A 23633-nucleotide genomic window follows, 5' to 3' on the forward strand; every position below is an offset into this window, starting at 1 on the left:
GGGGTGAATGAATTAGCAAAATGGAGTACAACTATTTAGTGGATTGCTGCTCTTTTATGAAGATGAATGAATGTTGCAGTTGATTTCTCAACAATGTTGCAGTGGATTCGTTTCTGAGAGGAGGAGCATGGTGAGGGCAAGAGACGTGGAGTCACCACACAGACCCTGGGAGTCAGGTGAAAGCGGGCCTGAGGCAAGCAGCCCGCAGACTCATTTATTTCAGTTGGTACAACATCTTATATAGCCAAGACCAGCCAATCCGGTCAAGGGGTGGTCTATGCCCCAACCAATCACAGCCTGTTGCCAGGCAGTTTCCAAAGCCATCCAATCACAGCCTGTTGACAGGCAGGCTCCATTGCCAGGTGGGATTCAAAGCCATCCAGTCAGAGCCTGTTGCCAGGCAGACTCCATTTGCCATGCGGGTTTCAAATCCATCCAATCACAGCCTGTTGCCAGGCAGGCTCCGTTGCCAGGTGGGTTTCAAAGCCATTCCTGAGTAATTGACGCTCGCCTGCCAGTGGCCACCTTGGCATGGCTTTCTCATTCCACCACAAATGAACATGCAAACATGGATAAAATTTGAAAATATTATGTTAATTAAAGTAAGCCAGTAACAAATGTCCTAATATCTACATGATATACACTTATATGAAATATTCAAAATGGGCAAATATATAGGAACATAAGATAATTTTTGGTTGCTTGGGGTGGGGGATGGGAGGTTTGGAAGGATGATAGTTAAAGGGGATAGGATTTCCTTATGAGGTAAGGAAAACAATCTAAGTTAACTGTGATGTTTATTCTACATATCTGTATGTGACAAAAAGCTTTGAATTATACCTTTTAAATTGGTGAAACATATGGTAATAAAGCTGTTTTTAAAATTTCAGGTGCTTGTGTATGGTAGGAAGCATTGATGGTCCATTAATACTTTCACTATTATACCACAATTGATCGACTTTTGTGATGTAAGCTGCCCCATTGTGAACTCCAAATGGTCAAGAAAATAAAAACATCTCATATGTTCAGTTCAGTGATTATAATACCATGCTCAGTATTGACTGATTGGGCTGGAACAATAGAACTATTATTCAGAAAAATTGTCAACCGTGGTGATACACAACTGATAATTGTTAAAGGAGGCAAAAAACTATTTTGTCAATCAAATTTGTCAATGTGCTAGGTATAGTGGGCATGAGGAGGCAACACTGAATGTAATGTGACTGCTCTTGGTAGTAAGTAAGATTTAGAAAAACCACAAGTCTGGCAGGTGACTAGTAACCTCTGCATCTGAAAGAGTCCTTTATTTTGATCCTATTTATGTAGATGGATGTGTTGCTCTGTCCATTATGGTCATAGATTAAGAATTATAGCAATCAAGGTGATGAGTTCCCAGCAAGGAGTTTGATTTTGGTCTGACCACTGATCTACTACTGTGGTCATCATATATATGAGCGACAAAGATGGTTTGAGCAGCAACAATTTTAATTAGTTTACAACATCAAAGAGAGGTGTCTTTAGTCTGTAATTCTGTAGTTCTGCCAATGGCAGATCAAACAACCAGGTCATTGTTTATATCTCATGGGCCATTAAAATACAACAAATTTCTTCTAGGGAAAAATAATCCAGATCTTTCAAAATAACCTGGAGTTCTGGCCCTTGAAGAAAATAATTGTATCTGCTTTTAATTTTACATAACTGGCAGTTAGATTGAAGATAATGCAGTAGACCATTGGACATCATGACGTTTCAGAGTATACAAACCATCAGTAAATGAGGCCCAATGGTCTGTGAATCAATAGCCCCATTTAGTTTGCAGCTTTACTTTTCATATACTTTACCATTATGGGAAATAATTCCCTGAAAGGATTAACAGCTACTTTTTCATGTAAAGTGTATAAGATATTATCTTTACTTTTGACAAGTGAGGCTTTTTGAGCCTTTCTTACTATTATAGATATTAAGTTGGAATCAACAATCCCCAAAAGGGAACATCAAGCTGGAGAGGTACATGAGGCTTCCATGTTTGAGGTGTTCAGTTTTGGAAAGGGCCAAGTAGAAAACTAAAAGTGGCATTTCAAAAGGGGTATATCTGCTAGCTTTGTCAAGAAGAGGATCCAAAATACCCAAGGTACACCTCTAAGTGGACATTGCTTTCATTTGCCAGAGACTCCAGTTGTAAAATCATCTGCTACAGAGCTTTAAATATTTATTTATTTATTTGAAAGCAGAATGACACAGAGAGAGAGCTCTGCCATTCAGTGGTTCACTTCCCAAATGCCAGCAACAGCCAGGAATGCACCAGGTTAAAGCCAGGGACCCAGAACTCAATCTGGGTAATCTGGGTCTCCCCTGTGTGTGGCAGTAACTAAAGTAATATAACCATCATCTGCCTCCAAGGATGTGTATGAACAGGAAGCTTGATCAAAAATGGAGTAGTCAGGACTTCAACCAGGCACTCCAATATGGGGTGGGGTATCCCAGGAAGAAGATAATTTCACTGTGCCACAAAATCCAGTTAAAGGGATTTATAGCTCAAGGGTCTCATTACAGTTATAGTGCTCCAAAAGTAGAGAATATTGCACAGCTTACTAAACAGTTTCTATGTTAGAATTTTGTTTCAGGTCTCATAACAATTTTTCTACATTTTATTGGGTCAGTTTCTCATTTCTCAGTAGGTAACATTGTCAGCATATATCCCCAATCTGGAGATGGAGGAACCTGTATACTATTAAATGAATCATCTATGCTTTTTGAGATTTGATTATTGTTTATAGCCGTTGTTTATACTCTTTAGAAACAATGTTTTTTCTACTTACTACTTGTTGAATTCTTTATTTAGTGGAGTATCATGTTTGTGATTACAAGGTAAACTAAAATTATGCCATTGTGAAAATTAAGAGAAATAAGAAAGGAAGGAAGAGGGAGGGTAAGGTGGGAAGTATCTTCATGTTCTTAAAACTGTATATATGAAATATATGAAATTTATTCCCTTTGTATAAATAAAATATTCAAAAATGAATCATACATGGCATACACATGATTTTGCTTGTCTTAAAAATCTCCTTAAGGAAGCCAAAACTCCTTTAATCAACCAGTAATCATTACAAGCAAGTAAACAAAAACTCCACCTAAGCAGCTTTGCTTATTTATTGTTATTTCTTAATGTACCTGAAGTTTGCATGATCATCCAAAGGATGAAACCATGAGACATCCAAGTTGTTTATTCTTTGCTTTCAAGCATTATTTGTCTATATCATTTACCCTGCAAAATAGCAAAAGTCATAATTATTCACCAGTGTTCTACTTAGAATGCCTGTAATTTCCTTCTTTTTACTCTCAGTGTGATTTTATTTGTCTATCACTGTCAGTTGAGAAGGGCTGAAAACTGCCAATTCAGGACCAGCTTTAGTACTATTTGTCATAGTGCAGTGGTCATGAAGATAACCAACAGATTGGTGGTCAAGTTGCTTTAGCTAGAGCTAAGTTTGCAACAAAAAAGTAGGGTGAAAATCAGTCTTTGAATGTATTTCCTGGTACTTATCCTTTAGAAATCTTCTGAGTTTTTCCTCATGAGTAGTTTATTATTCACAGCCATTGTAATAGACAGGATATCAGAATTTACACTAGATTCTTAAGCCTCACTTACAATAATGATGTGCAATGGACACTTGACACATAGGAGACTTCAAAAAATTTCATGGAAAATCCATATTGTGAAAAAACTATGCAGGCTTTTCAGAATCCCATGCACTAAAATACATTTATCACTTAATTTTATTTTCCATGAACTTTTTTTAGTACCCTGGTATGTACATAGTAGGTTGCATTAGAAATGATGAATGCTTAGTTTAAGGATCCAAATATTTTCTAACAGAGTAAACATACCTGCACCTCCCTATAGAAAGAGTCACTGCATCTGTTATGCTGCAGTAAGAATCCCTACCTTTTGTTATGAAGGAAATCACTATCTCTAGCACATATAGATTTTTAAAAAAATATCCTTCAAAAGATAGTGAAATCAGAGGTGTATGTTGTGGCACAGCAGATTAAGCTGTCCAGTGGGAGGCCCAAATCCCACATCAGAATGCTGATTTGAGTTCCTGCTATTCTGCTTCTGATCCAGTTTCCTGCTAATGCACATAAGAATGCAGCAGATAGTGATTCAAATATTCGAGTCCCTGCCACCCATGTGGGAGACTCACATGTAGTTCTACCTTCTGGCTTCAGCATGTTACATCCCCAACTGTTGCAGGCATTTGGAGAGTGAACCAGTACATGGAAGATCTTTGTCTCTCCCTCTCTCTGTTATCCTTTAAAATAAATAAATGAAAAATTTTTAGACAGCAGAATCAAAGAACAAATAATCTTACTCTGTGGATAAATTTAAAAAAACAATGCAAAAATCTGAAATCAGGGAAATATAGACTCACCAAACCTACAGACAATAAACTATTTATCTTCAACTTACCCTCCCACAAATAATTTAAGAATCATTAAGACACATTTACCTGGTTGCCAATACATACTTTCAAACTTCATACATGTTGACATGATACATAAGAAAAATTTCATGTTAATTTCCAGTTTTTCTGAATGCTGCTGAAATTAATAGTAAATAAATGCTTGTTAAGGACCTATATATGCCAGACACACTCATGCATACTTGGAATGCATTAGAGAATATAAATCAGGAAAACATATATATTTACAGGAAAGAAAAACTAATAAACATGTAAATTAAATAAAGTATGTAGTATCTGAGACTATATGAATCATTAAAAAGAGTCAAATGATAAGGATGAGATTACAGAAAAGTACTTTTACTGGCTATGTAGTGTATATTATGCATTGACAGCTCATATTTCTAGGCCACCTTTTATCAGACATATTTTTGAATACATTTATTTATGCATTTAAAAAATTATATTTATTTATTTGAAAGGCAGAGTTACACAGAGAAAGTAAGAAACAGAAAGAGAAAGAGACCTTCCATCTCCGGGTTTACAACTCAAATGGCCACAATGGAAAGGGCTGGGCCAGGCCGAAGGCAGGAGCCCTGAACTCCATTTGGCTCTAACCACATGGGTGCAGGGGCCCAAGGAATTGGGCCATGTTTGACTACTTTCCCAGGCATATTAGCAGGGAACTGGACTCGAAGTGTAGCAGACAGGAATCGAACCAATGATATGGGATGCCCCAGTGTTGCAGGTAGAGATTGAATCTGCTGTCCCACAATGCATTTTACTATCCAAGTTTACAGCCTTATCTTATTTTTCTGTATTTCACATTGGTTGATTTATGAACTTAGGGAGTGGCATATATTAAAATAAAAAGAATCTAAATTTCCTCCAGTACCTGAACATTTGTGGATTTAAATAAAATCATGCCAATATCTAGAGGAAAAAAATGTGCTCTGATTTTAATTTGAAACTATTGAAAGTTAAGGTGGTAACTTTTTTCCTCACATAAAATTTATAATGTATTTAAACTGTGGTCAAAAGATTTATTTCCTAACATACATAAGCAATTGATACAGCATCATTTATTACAATGTTTTTTCAATACTCTTCTGAAATGTCAGCTCTATTCTGATTCAACTTTCCAATATAATTCCGATTCGAGGTCATTCTACTGTCTTATTTATATACAGGATGCTCTTTTTTTGCATTCTTTTCTGCTCTATAAAACTATTCAGAATAACTAAAATGACCCTTTAAAAAAAGACATTTGAAGTCACTCCTCTAGTATAAATATACAAAAACCTGGGCCACATCTTTGGTATAAAGCCAAATTCCATTCTAGACCTCTCAAGGCTCTAATCTACCTGCCTCTCCATCTCCATAATCTCCCAGAAATCACCTCCTGCTAGTCTCTATCTTGCTCACTCACTTCCAGCCAAGATGACATCTTCCCTGTTCCTTGAACATTCCAGGCCTACTCCAGCCATGGGGCCTCAAAATTAATTATGGTTCTATCAGGATGCTCCTTCCCCACACAGCAAAAGGAATAGTGCTATCATTGCCTCATGGATTTACTAGAAAGCCTAGCTCTCACTAGAGCCTTCTCTGGCTACCCCATCTTTCTAATTTTAGCTCCCACACACTGTAATTTCATTCTCCTGTCCCTTGCTTTATTTTTTTCCTTCTTAGTACTTGTCACTATGAAAATATGTTGTAGTTACTTATTTGTCTTGGCTACTGTTTGTTTTCCACACTGTAATAGAAACCCTTGAGTAAGATTTTTAAAATTTGCCTCTTTTGTTTTCACTTTATCATCAACACCTTTGCCCAGAAGAATGCTAGACAGAGAGCGCACCCAAAGAATTTCCTGGATGAAAGTGAAAAAGTCAATTAGAAAGCAAATAAGCCAAGGCAAGTCAAACAGGGACAGAATTTTTCCCAGGACCTAGCCCCAAAATTACATGTATGTAGTTCCCCAGACAAAAAAAATGTGCATTTTACTAGAGTGAAGTACTCTAGTTAAGGGTGCTGCTAACTGGAGAGGGCATTCTGAGTCTGAAATGTGCTGAGTGCTACCTCAGACCCAGCTACTTGCATCCTTGTTACAATGTGGATCCTTATTCTGTCTTCATGTTTTGTTCTTTTGTTTCACTTCATTGCATTTTGTTTTCAGGAGAAACCAGAAAGGGATTATCATTATAGGAAATCCCCCAAATATCCCAAGTACCTAATTTAGAAGAGAAAATCTTGAAAACACAATTAACATCAAAACATGACAGCTGTGATAAAACTGGCCACTTGGCTGTTGGTGTTACCTGAACAACAACAACACTCAATCACCACCACCAAACAACAACCCTGCCTATGATGAGGAGAGCTTGGCTTGTGTAATTCTGAGGTGATCAAATTCAGGTCAATGTAGGGTGAAAGAATAAACTTCTTTAATTGCCTAGACTTGACACCTTCTTTGAACTCCCAGAAGCTCCTCACCTTTCCCCGCTGGGCAGCAAGGATCTGCTTTAGGACAAGGACATAATTTTTTGAAGGGTGAGGATGCAGAAAACAGAACATTTTAGAAAGATTTCAGAAGGGCTAGAGAATAACAAGGGAAAGAGTATTAGAAGGACACAGTGATTCTGAAGAACTTTATTAAGTTGCCCCTTCACCACCCCCAACCCCCCTCTGCACATGCTGAACTATATAGCTGAAAAAGTTAGTTGTATAAAGTCACCACTACCAGGCTGACTTCCCAATGGATCTACCTCACGTGGAAACAGACAACTGCAAAAACTTCCATCAGAGCTCCCCATGAGTTTGGTAGACAAGACTGGCCAGAAGTCACCTGTGACAGGCCAGTGTCCACAGGTTTTGTGGTATAACCAGAATGAGGCTTCCAGGGGCAGAGGACCTCATTTTGATGATGCACTGGTTGGAACCACCAATGGTTTTAGGCAACTGCCATAAGAATGGATGTTCAAGTACTCCTCAAACCCTGGAGTGAGACATAAGGTTCAATCCTCTCATTTTCCTCCTCTGTAGGGAGGCAAAGAACATTCCAGCAGGAGGAAGAGCAAGGAAGGGACTGCTTATTCATTTTCTGTTTAAAATATTTTTAAACACAAGGGACACATATATTAAGTTCTAAGAGTCCCCGCTAATCCGTTCTCCACAATTATCCTTTTCCCAGTGTAGGGAAAATGAACAAATACCTTCAGGTTTAAGATTTTCTGCACCTGAGTCCTCTGGGAAAAATGAGAATGCAACCCACAGTGCAGTACTTATGGAGCACCATGTTAGCATGCTAATGCTGTTTTGAGGCTCTGCTTAGCAGAGGTGGCACAAAAAATCCCTGAAAGAAGAAAAACCTGTCAGTATAAGCTTGGCTCCTGTTTAACTTATCTGGACCACCTCTGACAGTTGACATTTCGTTTGTGCTCCTAGCAAGGAAGGGACACATGGATTCTGTCAGAAGACCCAACATTATCCTGAATCTCCCCATCTCTCCTGGCTCCCACTCCCAACATCTTTTTCTCTATTTTCCCTCTCTCAGTCAGTCTTTCTTTTCAGAATTCCACCTTCCTCAATCCCTCCCACTCCTACAAAAACTCTCCTTTGTTTATTTAATAGAGTTCCCAGATCCCTGACAGTTTTATCTCTGTCAATCTTCCCCAACCCCATTCTGGACCTCTGCTATGCTTCTGTGTGTCTTCTTCTGCTCAATTTATTCTGTCTGGTGCCTTCTAAGTCTCACTCTCCTTCTTGTTTTCACCTCCCCCTAGTTGGATATTTCCCTGTGTCATAGGAAAACCCTCCCCTCAGGGAACCTCTCTTGCTAGGCAATCATATTCTCCCCTCCCTTCCCCCACAGCTCATCTCTAGTTCCTTCCCCTCCCCTTTCCAGACCAGAGCAGCTAAGTCCCATTCCATTTTTAGATGACTGATTATGATACTAGCTGAACTTTATTCATAGTCTGAATTGACAGCTGTTCCTTCCTTTCATGCCCCATCCTCTAAACACACCCAAACTGCTCAACAAAACAAAGTGCTTACACACAGCATGTCATGTCCACATGAATTTGTATTTTTCAGAACAAAACAAAAGTTATGATGGCAAAGATGCTGGGTAATCATGGACCCTTAAATCTCAGTACACTGAAAAGCAACTTTTTTTAATGTCTACAAATTTTAAACTTGTCTTCACAAATGTAGTAAATTTTACCCTAACAGTTAGGATTTTTTCACCAAATCATAGACATAGATGTGGAAATCATCATCAAACTTGATGAAGTACACAGAGGGCTTGGCTTCCACTTGGTGAATCACCATGCCAATCCTTTTGGAGCCGTCTTCTTTGGTATATTCCACATGTTTCCCTATCAGGCCATCTACAACTCCTCCTGGCTCCCTCTCTGCTGGAGGAGGCTCACTGGACTCTGGCATGATACGGAGATCACCTTCTTTATAATCATCTAGAAGCTGGTACATGTACAAGACAGGATCTTTCTCATAGGTTATATAAAACCAGGCTTTCATGATAGGTGCTTGGGCCAAGACCATCCCCCTCCATTCATCCTTAGAACCATGCTCACCCTCAAACATATGTTCCACTGCTTTTCCTATTATGGTGTTTGCAAGGCTGGTGTCACTAACTTGGGATGATGCCACCCTGTCAGAAAGAATTTTAAGAGACAAAACTCTTTCATCTCTGTGAAGTTCCAGTCCATAGACACAGTCAATTCCATCATATTTCACCAGATAAAGGGAAGGATTTATAGGCACCTGATCTAGAACGGTTCCTTTCCACTGCGTGATGGGCTCATTGCCTTCCTTCCATCCGTGAGAAATTCTGCAACCCACAATGTTCCTGCGGTGTTGGGACAAAGGTCTGCCCCTCTGCTTCTTTTGGGAAGTTTTTTTCTTAGTCATGTTTGCAGACCCAGTGGCCCGTCCTGCAGCTGCCCTGGTTGGTTGTCTTTCGGCCTCCTGTGCATTGGGGGTCTTCATGCCTGCAGGGGCTGGAGACAGGGCAGAAAAATATCCAATATATCAAAAGCTGAAATTCTCCCCATAGCGACATCTATGTACTCTGTGCCGGAGCCTAAATTTTCCCCATGCACCTGGCAGCAATGCTGGAAATCCTGACTGAATTCCTGCAGTGCTCTCCCTCTTAGACTCATTTAGGCTGTGAGGAAGTGCTGAAGAGGTAGTGCTGGCTGGAATTAGCAACTCTGCAGAAGGAGGCGGGCCCCCTCTTTCTTGCTCAGTGTGCTGTGCACTTCACCCGGTCCCTCCTCCCCTCCGAGCCCCTTAGTCACTGGCGCCCAATCCAGGTTTGCTGGAAGGTGCCTCTCTCTCCATAACCTGACCAACACCATCTGCTCTCCTGCCCCGAGTGCCCATCTTTCTGTCTACATGCCCCTTTCCCACACAGATTGCTTCCTGCCACCCAGCACCGCCTTTGCCTTCCTGTACTCACTCCTTGTTTGACTACTAAACACCACCTTCTTTTCTGTTCCCCACTGTGCTTTCCCCGCCCCCACCATCGTCGGATGCCCCTCTCTACCCCACTTGCTACGTGGGATTCCATCCCATCCCCCTGCTCCCTCCCCGGCTCCTTTGGGTGCCCACCAATGGCCTTGCCCTGCCTGGAGTCCGGGGCAGGGGATATCTGGCCTCACGTGCTCAAATCCGACACCGAGCTGCTGTCTCTTCTGTGATCCTGTGCCGAGCGAGGATTGGCAGGCGACTGACCCAGTGAGTGTTTGCCAGGGCTCCTAACAGAGGATTCGCAGGGGATTAGTGGGTCTAGGAGGGCGGCGGAGCAGGCGAAGAGGAAGGCTGTTTCCCCAGTGCTTGGCTCCTTCGCCCTCTACCTCCCAGTTGGCGGCAGCAGCCACTCTGCCACATCAGGTTTCCACCAGCCTCTGCCTCAGCCGCAGTCTCCTCCCTCTTTCCGTAGCGCAGCTTCCTGCCAGGAGAGAGGCCTCCCCTTCCTGGCAAACACTGCGCCCCCCCCCTTCGCCCCCCACCCTCAGCCCACGCCCACCACTGCCCTGCGCCCTGGAGAAGCAATTATCCCTGGCTCCACCCCTTTACTTATCCTATATATGCCTGGTCACACAACAGTACTCTCACTGCGTTGTCCCTCCAATTCCCCATTACAGGGCCTCTTGGTTCTCACTCTCATATTCACTTTCCTCTCTCTCAGTGTTCCTGCTCCATCTGCTTCCCATCACCTCAGAACTCGCCTTTTCATTGTCCCAGTGCTGTTGTGGAGTTACTCTTTATACATAAATTCGCCTTTCCTGTCAATTAAAATGATTTGGGGTAGGAAGAAAGAAATGTGCTTGTGTCCAGTCTCCCAGTTTTCTTACCTGATTTTTCGTGTGTGGTCTTTCTTGGTTTTGTTTTGTTTCCTTCTTTTTCCTTTTCCTTTATGCAAAAATTATTCCTTGTTCAATGTATAAATTTCAAGAAATTGACAAGAAGGAAATAATTTCAATCCCACCTCCCGTTCCCGTGGCCTCATACATACTAGTAAAACTCATGATCTTGTTTGTCCTTTTCCTATGCTTTTATAAAACTGAGATAATTTTCCTTATGAAATTTTGTGTCATGCCATTTTATATAAAAAGCATTTTCTCAGGATATTAGATTTTTTTTTAACTTTTATTTAATGAATATAAATTTCCAAAGTACAGCTTATGGATTACAATGGCTCCCCCCCAAAAAAAACTTCCCTCCCACCTGCAATCCTCCCCTTTCCCTCTCCCTCCCCCCTTCCATTCACATCAAGATTCATTTTCAATTCTCTTTATATACAGAAGATCAGTTTAGCATATATTAAGTAAAGATTTCTACAGTAGGATATTAGATATTTTTGAAACCCTTCCTTCTCTTTTCACTTGACCAGTATTAATTGAGTATCTGGCACAAGTTTTATGGCCCTTGGTCCATAAAGGTCAATTTTACAGTGATGCTCAATTTGATTTTTCTCTCATTACTAGACTTTTAAGATAATTTTCTCACAGTAACTGATGACTTGATTTATTTATCTAAATGAAAAGCTTTGAAAAAATTAATTGATAAGTAATTAGGAGAAAATGGTGTTTTTGTAAATCAGTGAATGTATGTTGAATATTTTTAGGTAATTTTGTGATGAATCTTTAAGTATATTGCAGAAGATTTTTTTAAATTTATTTGACAGAAAGAGTTAGACGGTGAGAGAGAGAGACAGAGAGAAAGGTCTTCTTTTTGTTGGTTTACTCCCCAAATGGCCGCGACGGACTGCGCTGTGCCAATCTGAAGCCAGGAGCCAGGTGCTTCCTCCTAGTCTCCCATGCGGGTGCAGGGGCTCAAGCACTTGGGCCATCCTCCATTGCCCTCCCATGCCACAGCAGAGAGCTGGACTGGAAGAGGAGCAACCGGGACTAGAACCCTGCGCCCATGTGGGATGCCGGCACCACAGGTGGAGGATTAACCAAGTGAGCCATGGTGCTGGTCCTGATTGCAGAAGATTTAATACTAAATTCATCCCCATATAAATATTTGATCTACTTGAAAGTAAAGTGAAGTAAATAAATAGAATAAAAGTGAAATGAACAATACAGTAAACAATATGAATTTTAATAGTTACTTTTGATCTATGATTCAGGGGATGCTAAGGTGAAGACAATAAAATATTTCCTAAAAGTGAAAACAAGGCCAGTAATATTTTTAACAAAATATGAACTTATTTTAAAATACTAATTATTATCATTGAGAAAGAGATTAAATATCAATACCTAGCTCTCAAGCACGTGAAAGTTCATACAATTTTTATTTTTATGGACAGTAGTTTACAGACGTTTTGTAGTTTTTGTGAAGTGCTTTTTTTTTATAGCTAACCTTTACCTCTGGATATCACTGTTATTTGGAGTTCCAAACAGAAGTGCATTAGGCTTCATAGGGCCTCAATTCCAATTTCTGAGTAAGTTGCTCAGTATGCAGTCACAAACTTTAACAAGCAGTTGCTCTAAGCATAAGAAAACTTCCTTAGGAAAGAAACTTCCACCAAATTCTCAGTTTCATGAGTCTGTTTTTCCCATGTGTTGAATGAACAAATTTTCCTTATCTTCCTGATTTTTAACATAGTTTATTAAAATTATGCTTTTACTATTTTGTCCAGGTTCTATAGTTTCCCTAATGGGAAAGTTATTATGCGTTACTTAGTTTCCTATTACTGAAATCCCAAGCCCTATTGTTTAGTATAGAATATATGTGTTTGTCAAATTGTATACACCAATCTACAGGGTTTTTTTTGTAGATGCCAATCAAACCACATTAAAGTGATTTAAAACATTTTTTTAAAAATATGTTCAACTATTTGTTTTCCCTCAAAATTTAAAATCATCCAACAGTCCTTCAACAATATCCTGGATGTGCTGCAGTATATTTGCACATTGAAATATCACTCAACAGTTAGAATGAGCAAGCTACAACTATGTGCAACATGAATGAATCTCACAAATATGTTGAACAGAAGGCAGACAGCAAAAGGGCACATACTCTACTACCCAATTTATTTAATGTTCAAAATTGACGAACCTATTCTTTTAAAAGTCAATGAAGCAATTTTCTTGCAATGATGTTTTACTAATCAACATTAACAGTTCACAGTCCACCAGTAGTTGAAGAAAGTAGACCTTGAAAATATTTTTGGATGTACACTTCAGGCAAGAAAGGTTTATATAGATTCTGAGATGAAAAATTAATGAATTGTAATAGACATCAATTGAAAGTTCAACTTAGCATTCAATCAAACTTTGGGTAATGGTGCCACAGTTCTTCTATTGGGAACAACTTAAGCCTGATTTTTCATAGCATGGAATTACGGCTAGAGTGACTGGTTTAGGAACAGACATTCAACATAATCATATACAATGAAGCACAATGATATTATGCATGAACTTCTGGTCATGAGACAAATATTTTCCATTGCCTGTGAATGATTCTGAAGATATGAGAATTAAGTTCAACCTACTCTAGCATCATCTGGAGACTGAGAATAAAAACACCACAGAAAAGAAAATGGAGTCAAATCAAGTTAAAAGGAGAGACTTTGTGCTTCTGTTGGCCACAGCCATTGATTTCCAATGTTCATCCTACCTCAAAAGGTTAGTCTAATCTAATAATGATGATGTCATTTCACTCTGAAGCATTTGTTTAAACCATAAAGAGATTACTGATGCCATAAACAAGAGTGTTAATTTGTTAATTAAACAACAGGAGTCACTGTGCACTTACTCCTCATGTAGGATCTCTGTCCTTAATGTGTTGTTCAATGTGAATTAATGCTATAACTAGTGCTCAAACAGTATTTTACACTTTATGTTCTGTGTGGGTGCAAACTGATGGAATCTTTACTTAATACATACTGAATTGATCTCCTGTATATAAAGATAATTGAAAATGAATCTTGATGTGAATGGAATGGGAGAGGGAGCAGGAGATGGGAGAGGTGCGGGTGGGAGGGAATTTATGGGGAGGGGAAGCCATTGTAATCCATAAACTGTACTTTGGAAATTTATATTTACTAAATAAAAGTTAAAAAATAAAAAAAAACCATTGGGAGTGTGATTTAATAATCGTCAATTACATATAATAATATGTTTGCTGGAGAAATTCTGAAAAAGTTTATTTACCCTAAGAAAGAGAAACAGAAATGATGTTTTATTTTCTTCCTTAGGATGGCACTATTTCTGTGTATGACCATTGGAATTCCAATGTTGCAACTATGCAACAGATAAAGGGTTAATAACCAGAATCTACAAAGAGATCAAGAAACTCCACAAAAACAAAACAAACAACCCACTTAAGAGATGGGCCAAGGACCTCAATAGACATTTTTCAAAAGAGGAAATCCAAATGGCCAACAGGCACATGAAAAAATGTTCAAGGTCATTAGCAATCAGGGAAATGCAAATCAAAACCACAATGAGGTTTCACCTCACCCCAGTTAGAATGGCTCACATACAGAAATCTACCAACAACAGATGCTGGCGAGGATGTGGGGAAAAAGAGACACTAACCCACTGTTGGTGGGAATGCAGACAGGTCAAGCCACTATGGAAGTCAGTCTGGAGATTCCTCAAAAACCTGAAGATAACCCTACCGTTCAACCCAGCCATCCCACTCCTTGGAATTTACCCAGAGGAATTTAAATTGGCAAACAAAAAAGCGGTCTGCACCCTAATGTTTATTGTAGCTCAATTCACAATAGCTAAGACCTGGAACCAACCTAAATGCCCATCAACGGTAGACTGGATAAAGAAATTATGGGATATGTACTCTTTAGAATACTATACCGCAGTAAGAAACAACGAAATCCAGTCATTTGCAACAAAATGGAGGAATCTGGAACGCATCATGCTGAGCGAAATAAGCCAGTCTCAAAGGGACAAATACCATATGTTCGCCCTGATCGGTGACAACGGACTTAACACCAAAAAGGAAACCTCCTGAAGTGAAATGGACACTATGGGAAACGGTGACTTGATCAGCATAGCCCTGACTGTTAATGAACAACTTAATACATTATCCCTCTTAGTAGTTTTTTTTTGTCTGTTCTACTTAATATGACTGGTTTAATTCTGTAATTTATACACAGTTATTCTTAAGTGTTGAAATTTAACTGAAAAGTGATCACTGTTAAATATAAGAGTGGGAGTAAGAGAGGGAAGAGATGTGCCATTTGGGACATGCTCAAGCTGACTTGCCCAAATGGTAGAGTTAGAAACATACCAAGGGACTCCTATTTAATCCCATCAAGGTGGCATGTACCAATGCCATCTCACCAGTCCAAGTGATCAATTTCAGTTCACAATTGATCGTAATGAAAGGACTAAGAGTCAAAGGGAGCACATAAACAAGTCTAGTACCTGCTAATACTAACCGATAGAATAAATGAAGGGGAGAGTGATCCAACATGGGAAGTGAGATACACAGCAGACTCATAGAATGGCGGAAGTCCTAAACAGCACTCTGGCCTCAGAATCAGCCCTAAAGGCATGCAGATCTGGCTGAAAAGCCCATGAGAGTATTTCAGGCATGGAAAGCCAAGACACTCTGGCAAAAAGATCTCTGTGAGTGAGATCCCAGTGGAAAGAACAGGTCTTCAAAGAAGGAGGTACCTTTCTCTGAAGGGAGGAGAGAACCTCCACTTTGACTATGACCTTGTCTAAACAAGATAAGAGTCGGTGAACTCAAAAGGCTTCCATAGCCTTGGAAACTCATGACTGCTGCATAGGGAGATTACTGATGCCATAAACAGGAGTGTCAATTTGTAAAGTCAACAACAGGAGTCACTGTGCACTTACTCCTCATGTAGGATCTCTGTCCTTAATGTGCTGTACATTGAGACTTAATGCTATAATGAGTACTCAAACAGTATATTTCACTTTGTGTTTCTATGGGGGTGCAAACTGTTGAAATCTTTACTTAATGTATACTAAACTGATCTTCTGTAAAAAAAAAAAGAAGAAATTAGCAATTCCCAACTGGATCTCGCTGGGATTAAACATGACAATAGGTCTGATCTGATTTCATCATCACTTAAAATTCATCTATTATTTTTCACTTTATGTTTGGGGGGGAAGAAACTGTTGAAATCTTTACTTAATGTATGCTAAACTGATCTTCCATATATAAAGAGAATCGAAAATGAATCCTCATGTGAATGGAAGGGGAGAGGGAGTGGGAAAGGGTGGGATGCGGGTGGGAGAGATGTTATGTGGGGGAAGCCATTGTAATCCATAAGCTGTACTTTGGAAATTTATATTCATTAAATAAAAGTTAAAAAAAAAAAGAGTTACACAAAAAGTTTTAAAAGAGGCAGAAATATAAGCAGGTCCATTATCCATTTTAATCTCCTTTGAAGTTCCTAGGGAAGCAAAAGTTTGTAAGCAACAGGCAAAAACATGTTTTTTAGCTTCACCTGTATGTAAGGAAGCAAAAATAAATCCAGAACAGGTATCAATAGACATATGTGTATATTTTTGTTTACCGAATTCCACGAAGATGGTAATATCCATTTGCCATAGTTGTTGGGGAATAAACCAAGAGGATTAATTCCAAAGTGAGGTACTTTTAACTGGATGGAGCAAGTAGAACAGGATTTTACAATTTCTGGAGCTTGTTTTCGAGTAATATTATGTTTTAAATGTAAAGTATGAGCATTTAAATGATGTAAAGCATGATCTTTTGTATCAATAGAATATATGCACAGAGCAGAATCTGTCAAATGATTACCCTCTACCAAAGGTCCAGGAAGATTGGAATGTGCTCGAATATGACCTATAAAGAAAGGTCATGTACACTGTTGAATGACAGTGCAAGTGCGAGAAAATAAAGGAGAAGCAGCAGAGGATTCAGGAAAAAATGAACAAGTTTCTAATGAGGCACCAAAAGGAACACATATTTACTATCAGTGTATATGTTAACTGCTACATCCAAAGTAGACTGCAATGCAAGTGCAATAGCAGCTAATTCTACTAGCTGTGGAGATGAAAAAGGGGTGTTAATACCTGTACGGTGACCATCACAAATTACAGAAGCTTGAACAGTGTTGAAACCATCTATAAATATCAAGCTAGCATTCTCTAAGGGTTGAAAGCTTGTATTTCGTGGGAATACACAGGGATGATGTCGTAAAAATTGTATCACTTTATCTGCTGGATAGTTATTATGAACTTGTCCTGAAAAAGAAGCTAATGCAAGAGGCCAGTCTAAAGTAAAAGACAGGAGCCATATTAGCTGTTTGTTAGTATATGGTTGACATATACATGTCGGCTTTATTCCAAATATCTTTCTACATTCTAGTCTCCCTTTAGCTATAATCTCAGCTATTGCATTATAATATGGTACAACATTCTTTTTAGGGGTAGCTTGTATATATATCCAAAGTAAAGGGGCCTCTTGCCACAACAGAGTGGTGGGTAAATAATCTGTAATCAAAATAATAGGAATTAAAAGTTGATTATAATCAATGTAAGAAACAAAGCTCTGAGATAAGGCTTGTTGTACCTTTTCCAAGGCCAGCCATGCTGAGGGAGTAAGCACTTGTTGGGAGGTTAGGGAACTATCTCCCTTTATGTTATCAAATAAAGGTTTAAGGTTTCCTGTTGTGAGGTGGAGATGTGGACGAAGCCAATGAATATCCCCTAGAAGTTTTTGAAAATTACTTAAAGTCTGTAAAGAATCCAATCGTAAGGTGACTTTCTGTGGAAGTATTTTTTGTGGGTACAATTGGAAGCCTAGATATTGACAAGGGTATTGAAGTTGCATTTTCTCAGGGGCTATGATAAGACCAAAAGCAGATAACTGCTCTTTCATTACCGTCAGACATTGTATCACCAAAAATTCCTCGGGTCCAGCTATCAAAATATCATCCATACAGTGTATAATATATAAATTGCTATATATTTTGTGAATATTTTGAAGAGCAGCATCAACGAATTGTTGGCACAAAGTAGGGCTATTAGCCATTCCTTGAGGTAAGACCCTCCATTGGCATCTTTGCATAGGTTCTTTAAAATTTACTGATGGAACACTAAAAGCAAATCGGGGACAATCTTCTGGAAGTAATGGTATAGTATAAAAACAATCTTTTAAATCCATTACTGTAATATGAGAGTTTTTTGGAATTGCAGTAGGCAATGGTAGACCTGTTTGCAAAGCCCCCATAATTTCCATAATAGCATTAACCGCCCTAAGGTCCTGAAGCAACCGCCATCTCCCAGATTTCTTTTTGATAACAAAAATAGGACTATTCCAAGGAGAATTAGAGGAAACCATATATCCTACTATTAATTGTTCTTCCACTAATATCTGTGTAGTTTTTTGTCTTTTCCTGCAGTAAAGGCCACTGATCCACCCACATGGGATTATCTGATTTCCATTTTATTTTTTCCGCATGGGACACAGGTTGATCAGCGGCCATCAAGGGAAACCTAAGTTCTTCCGGTCATGATTAACAGTTAAAGTAATTGGAGATGTAATGCCTTGTTGTTGTTTGCCCAAACCTTTACCTGGCAAATGACCCTATTGAAGCATATTAGTGGCAACAGCTTCATTTGGACTACACGTTGAAGCCCCCATTTGTGTTTAAAACATCTCGCCCCCAAAGGTTAACAAGCAGTCCTCCTAGAATATATGATTGAAATGTGTCTATATTGCCTGTTTTATCTTTCCATTGTAACAACTCTGAACTTTGTTGTAGTCCCTGACTCTAATACCTCCTAATTGAGTCATGGTAATTTCCTTTTTCCAATTTGTGGGCTGAAATAATGGAGATATCAGCTCCAGTATCTAAAAGAACAATGAGTAACTTTTTATTTAATTTTAAGGAAAATTTGGGTCGGTCCTTAGTTATGGGTTGTATCTAATAAGCATCAGAAGATCCAAAACCTTTATTTCCTCTTTTATTTAAAAAAGACTTACCAGTTGAAGAGAAGGGGAGCAGAATCAATTGAGCTCAATTGAGCAATGTGTTGTGCTGGAGTTAAAGTTACATTATTGGCTTGAGCCATAATATTTATTAGACCAGTAAAGTCAGTGTCTATAACTCCAGGAAAAACCTGTAACCCTTTCATAGTTGTACTACTTCTTCCCAGTAGGAGACCAAAAAACCCAGTTGGCAAAGGACCAAAAATCCCAGTAGGGAGGACTTGTGGGCCCATCTCAGGGATCAATACTGTATAGGAGGTGGCACTGAGGTCCAGTCCTGCATTACCCTCTGTGGCTTTGTGGAGGGAATAGACGGATTTAGGGTGTTCTGTTGAGGAACAAATGTCATGGCCCTAAAAATTTGTTGGTTTTGTTGGGATGGGGCCTGGGGCTGGCCCCGCTTCTAGTTTTTTGAACTTTGTTCTTTACATGAATTACCTTTTTTTTTTTTTTTATCAGTTTTGGAGCGACATTCATTGGCCCAATGCCTTCCTCTTTTGCACCGGGGGCAAATCCCGGAGGAGTCTTATTTTGATCTTTAAATTTTGGACAATTTTTTCACACATGTCCCTGCTTCACACATTTATAGTACCCTCATATATTGGGCATAGACCTCCTTGTTGATTTTTGTAATGACATACCAAGCAGAGTGGCAGGTCCTGAATATCCTGTTTTTAAATGAATCCATTTTGCTAATTCTTCATTAAAGGGACTGTCACAGAACACCTCAGCCACAGTAGCCAATCGATCCATATCCACGTTGTACTTATGTTTTGTAGAATTCACAGTACTGTGGGCATCACTAGACAATCTTCACACAGCACCAGAAAAGGATCCATACTGAGAATCAAGCATCATCAGCAATCATCACAGGCACGTTTAACGTTCAGCTTGACTGCGTGTTCCCCCGGGATGAAACAGCAGCAGTAGAGGCTTGCTCCGGCTCCCTCTTAAAGCCCCCAAGGACAAGGGTGGCTCATTGCCAAGATCTTAGGCAAGCAGTGTGTCCCGTCCCAGATCTTGGCCAGAGAGCCGAGACACAAAGCATGCCCACCTGTTTATCTGAAAACATTCCTTTATCTTCCTTCCCGGGAACTGGCCAGGCTCTCAAGGAGCAGAAGGTTATCCGGCGGACAAGTTACTTGTTTATCAGAGCCAAACCTAGATACAAGCCTCTCCATTTCAAAAATCTGTCCTTACATTTGGTCCTAGGGTTGCATGGAGGTGTAGGTGTAATTAACATGGGCTCGTTGCATCATAAGAATACAAATTTTTTATACAAGTATACATCCAGTAATCAAACACAGTGATATTTAATGTGTTTTAAGGATAAATTGAAACATGTCTGAGGAGGAATTAGCCTCTTGGGCACCCATGTCAGGGACATAAAAAACAGCACCATTCCAATACAACAACTCAAGCTGCTGCAGGCAGCCTGAAAACGGGCTAGACGATCTCATGGCATGGAGATCTGAGGCATTGTTACTTGTCAAACAGACATGTTGAGGTGCACAGTTCAATTAACAAATGCACTAACATTTTGCATTACTCTAAAATTAGTGATTTGGGTTTCATTAAATATTTACAACATCTCTTTTTGATAAGACAACAGATTTTTTGGTGGATGGAACATGGTGGGTAACCATTTAGCCAGAATGATAGTAGCCTCTTATTATCTGTAATTGTTACATTCATGTAGGTTCGTGGAATCTTAACCATTTGCAGCATATTTTGATTTACATTCTTTTGTAAAGCAAACCAAGCATAATCTGCCCAAGCATTCCTATCAGTAATAGGGTAGAGTTAGTACATAATACAAAAACAGAATGGGTACTCCGGACAATTTGTCACCACAATTCCTCATTTCACATAGTAATATTAACTTTACAAAGTTAACATTTACTTCAACTGAAATATTTAAATGTAGAGTGGGGGTGTCCAGTGTACACTGATTTATATTTTCCACTCCCAGAGTAATTAGTTAGACTTTCATTCACAATACCCTCTTTAGCAAATCAAGGACTAATTTTTTCAACAGCACTGATAAATTGCTCTACGTTTTGTTTCTTTAACCCTATTCCCTGCATCTACAATAAAGTTTTCACAGCATTTACTGGCTTGCTTACCTTGTTTTTACAGCCTTTAGCATGGCTTGCTTTGTTTCTTTAAATGTGCATTTAAATCTTTTCTGAGAAAATCCCAATGTTGCTCATCCAGGACTCCTTCTTCAGCAAACCAGGGACTGACTATTTCTATAGCATCAATGAACTGTTATATGGCTCACTTTTTAACCCTATTCTCTGCATCTGTAATGGAGTCTTTATAGCCTTTATCATGGCCTGCTTACCTTGTGCTTGTCCCATAATTGCCCCTTTCACACCTATCCTGGAGGCAAGCAGTATTGGGTACTTACCGTCTTCCTCTCATTATTCTGTGTTTTCGCTGCAGCCTTTATGGTGGGGTTCCTCACTTCTGTCTCTCATATTCAGGTCCCTGTTCAGGCGCCACTTGTGTGGGCCGACGCACCAGTCGAATGGAACCTGAAAGAGGGAGCGGGAATGAAAAGAGGGACAAGGGCACAGAGAATGGAGCCAAGACAAGGCTGATCAAGGCTCATTTATTCCAATGTCTCGGTGGTATTTATACATAACCAGCACAAAGAAGCACAAAGAAGCACAAAAGATAACAACATACACAAGCAACTTATCGGGGCTCTGGTAACACAGATAATTTTAACAAATTGTTCTTGATTAGCATCCTCCTTCAGGATGGGAGTATGTGACTTTCTTATCCCAAGAACTCCACAAGCCAAGACTGGCCTTGATTTGTCTAAAGGCTGTCTACACTTCTGGTATTTTTATTATGTTTCATTGATTATTGTGTCTTTGATGTTTTAATGGGGATTCAATTGAGTATATGTACATTTTGATATTTTCATATTGATTTTAATTTTAATTCTTTAAGTCAATGGCCATGAGAGTTGTTATATTGTGACTTCTCTTTCATTACTGTTTTGTTAATTTATATTGTAGAGGTATTTTTAAAATATATTTCAGATTTACAAACTTCGTGTATTTCATATATACAGATTTTGGAACATAGTGATACTAACCACCACACCCTCCTGTCCATGCTCCCACCCTTCTTGCCCCTTCCTCCTTATTCCCACTCTTAATCTTGACAGTAATCTGTTTCAGTTTATTATATAATCATAAGATTAACCCTTGCAAATTTGAGATTGCATATGTTTATTCTGGATATTTTCTCCCTTTTTATAGATTGACCTTTCACAATCATAATAATCTGTTTTTTATTATTTTAAAATTTTTATATAAAGTGTACAGAGATCATGCATTATATTGACACAATTTTGATAAGATAACCATATTTCTCATTCTCCTTCCCTCCCTCAATACCCCTCCTTTGTTCTTTCCTTTGTTTCTTTTAATCTTTTCAATAACATAATTTCAACTTACTTTATAATCACAGGCTTAGTGTACCACTCACAATCATGTTAAACAGGTAAAAGGTACAAAGACCATGGTTTCATAGGCGTATAGACAAGGGCTATAAACAATAGTCTACTCATATGATGCCAGTTTCATTCTTCCTTTTTAAGATTTATTTTATTTATTTGAAAGTCAGAGTTACACACACACACACACACACACACACAGAGAGAGAGAGAGAGAGAGAGAGAGAGAGAGGTCTTACATCCGCTGGTTCATTCCCCAGTTGGCTGCAACAGCCGGGCCGGAGCTGTGCTGATACGAAGCCAGGAGCCAGGAGCTTCTTCCGGGTCTCCCACACGGGTGCAGGGGCCCAAGGACTTGGGCCATCTTCTACTGCTATACCAGGCCATGCAGAGAGCTGGATCAGAAGTGGAGCATCCGAGTCTCAAACCAGTGCCCATATGGGATTTATTTTGTATATTTTTATTTTCCTTAATTTTTTGCATGTTTTTACTATCAAATCATGAAACTTTTTTGTGTTTTCTTCCAATATTTTCAAATAATGTTTTCAAAACCTCTTTGGATCAACATATAATTGCTCTTTAAGGCTATATTCTATTTGCCATGAACTTTTTGAATGCTGTTGTTTGCATGTGTGTGTGTGTTTGTGTATGTTCCTATCTGTTGACATTTATTTTTGAGTATCTTACTGCACTGTGGATTAATTGCTTGCGCTTGAAGGTTAGGTGAAAACTCCTCCATTGGACGATCAAGTGGATCTTATAATCTGGAAAGAGCTTCGCACTTATACCTGATGTCCCAAAAACTGTACTTGATTTATAATTTGAGCTAAAAAATTATCCCTGCTGAAAGATTTGGAATAGAGGACTTGCATCTTTGAATTTTTGACAGAATGAGAAGTATACAAAGCCGTCTCACCTTACTTGTGATTCAAGCAAAGTTAACTGTTGAAACAACTTTGTCATAGTATAACATTTCACAAGTCTTGTGAAGTTTGTTGAAAAAAAAATAGAAACATTAAGAAATTTACAGTAAAAAAATTCCAATTGATTAAGCACCCATATGCAGTGTTTTAGGGTCAATAAGTGATTCATAATTTCTTTCAATGAAGCACAAGCAATGACAATGTAACATCTAAATTTTCATTCACAGTTATAATAATTAAGTTCATTTAGGTTTTAAGCTATTTCCTCTCAGCAGTATATGTACAGGA

General features: G+C 38.9%; 1 protein-coding gene across 3 annotated transcripts; it reads right to left on the reverse strand.

Moving 5' to 3' along the window:
• Window positions 1–8523: 8523 nt before the first annotated feature.
• LOC100348347 (spindlin-2) lies at window positions 8524–21565 on the reverse strand. 3 transcript variants are annotated; one of them, XM_070066805.1, is made up of 3 exons: window positions 21361–21565; window positions 10092–10237; window positions 8524–9478 (listed from the first exon to the last, which is right to left on the reverse strand). In XM_070066805.1, exon 3 carries the CDS (start codon window positions 9465–9467, stop codon window positions 8691–8693), a length of 777 nt encoding a protein of 258 aa, XP_069922906.1. In that variant the 5' UTR covers window positions 9468–9478; window positions 10092–10237; window positions 21361–21565; the 3' UTR covers window positions 8524–8690. The 3 variants fall into 3 exon arrangements, with proteins under 3 accessions (XP_069922906.1, XP_017205499.1, XP_069922905.1); XM_017350010.3 differs by lacking the exon at window positions 21361–21565 and having other exon boundaries at window positions 10142–10602; XM_070066804.1 differs by lacking the exon at window positions 21361–21565 and having other exon boundaries at window positions 10092–10602.
• Between the last annotated feature and the right edge of the window lie 2068 nt (window positions 21566–23633).

This window comes from Oryctolagus cuniculus, chromosome X (genome assembly GCF_964237555.1).
Source record: "Oryctolagus cuniculus chromosome X, mOryCun1.1, whole genome shotgun sequence".
NCBI classification, from domain to species: Eukaryota; Metazoa; Chordata; class Mammalia; order Lagomorpha; family Leporidae; genus Oryctolagus; species Oryctolagus cuniculus.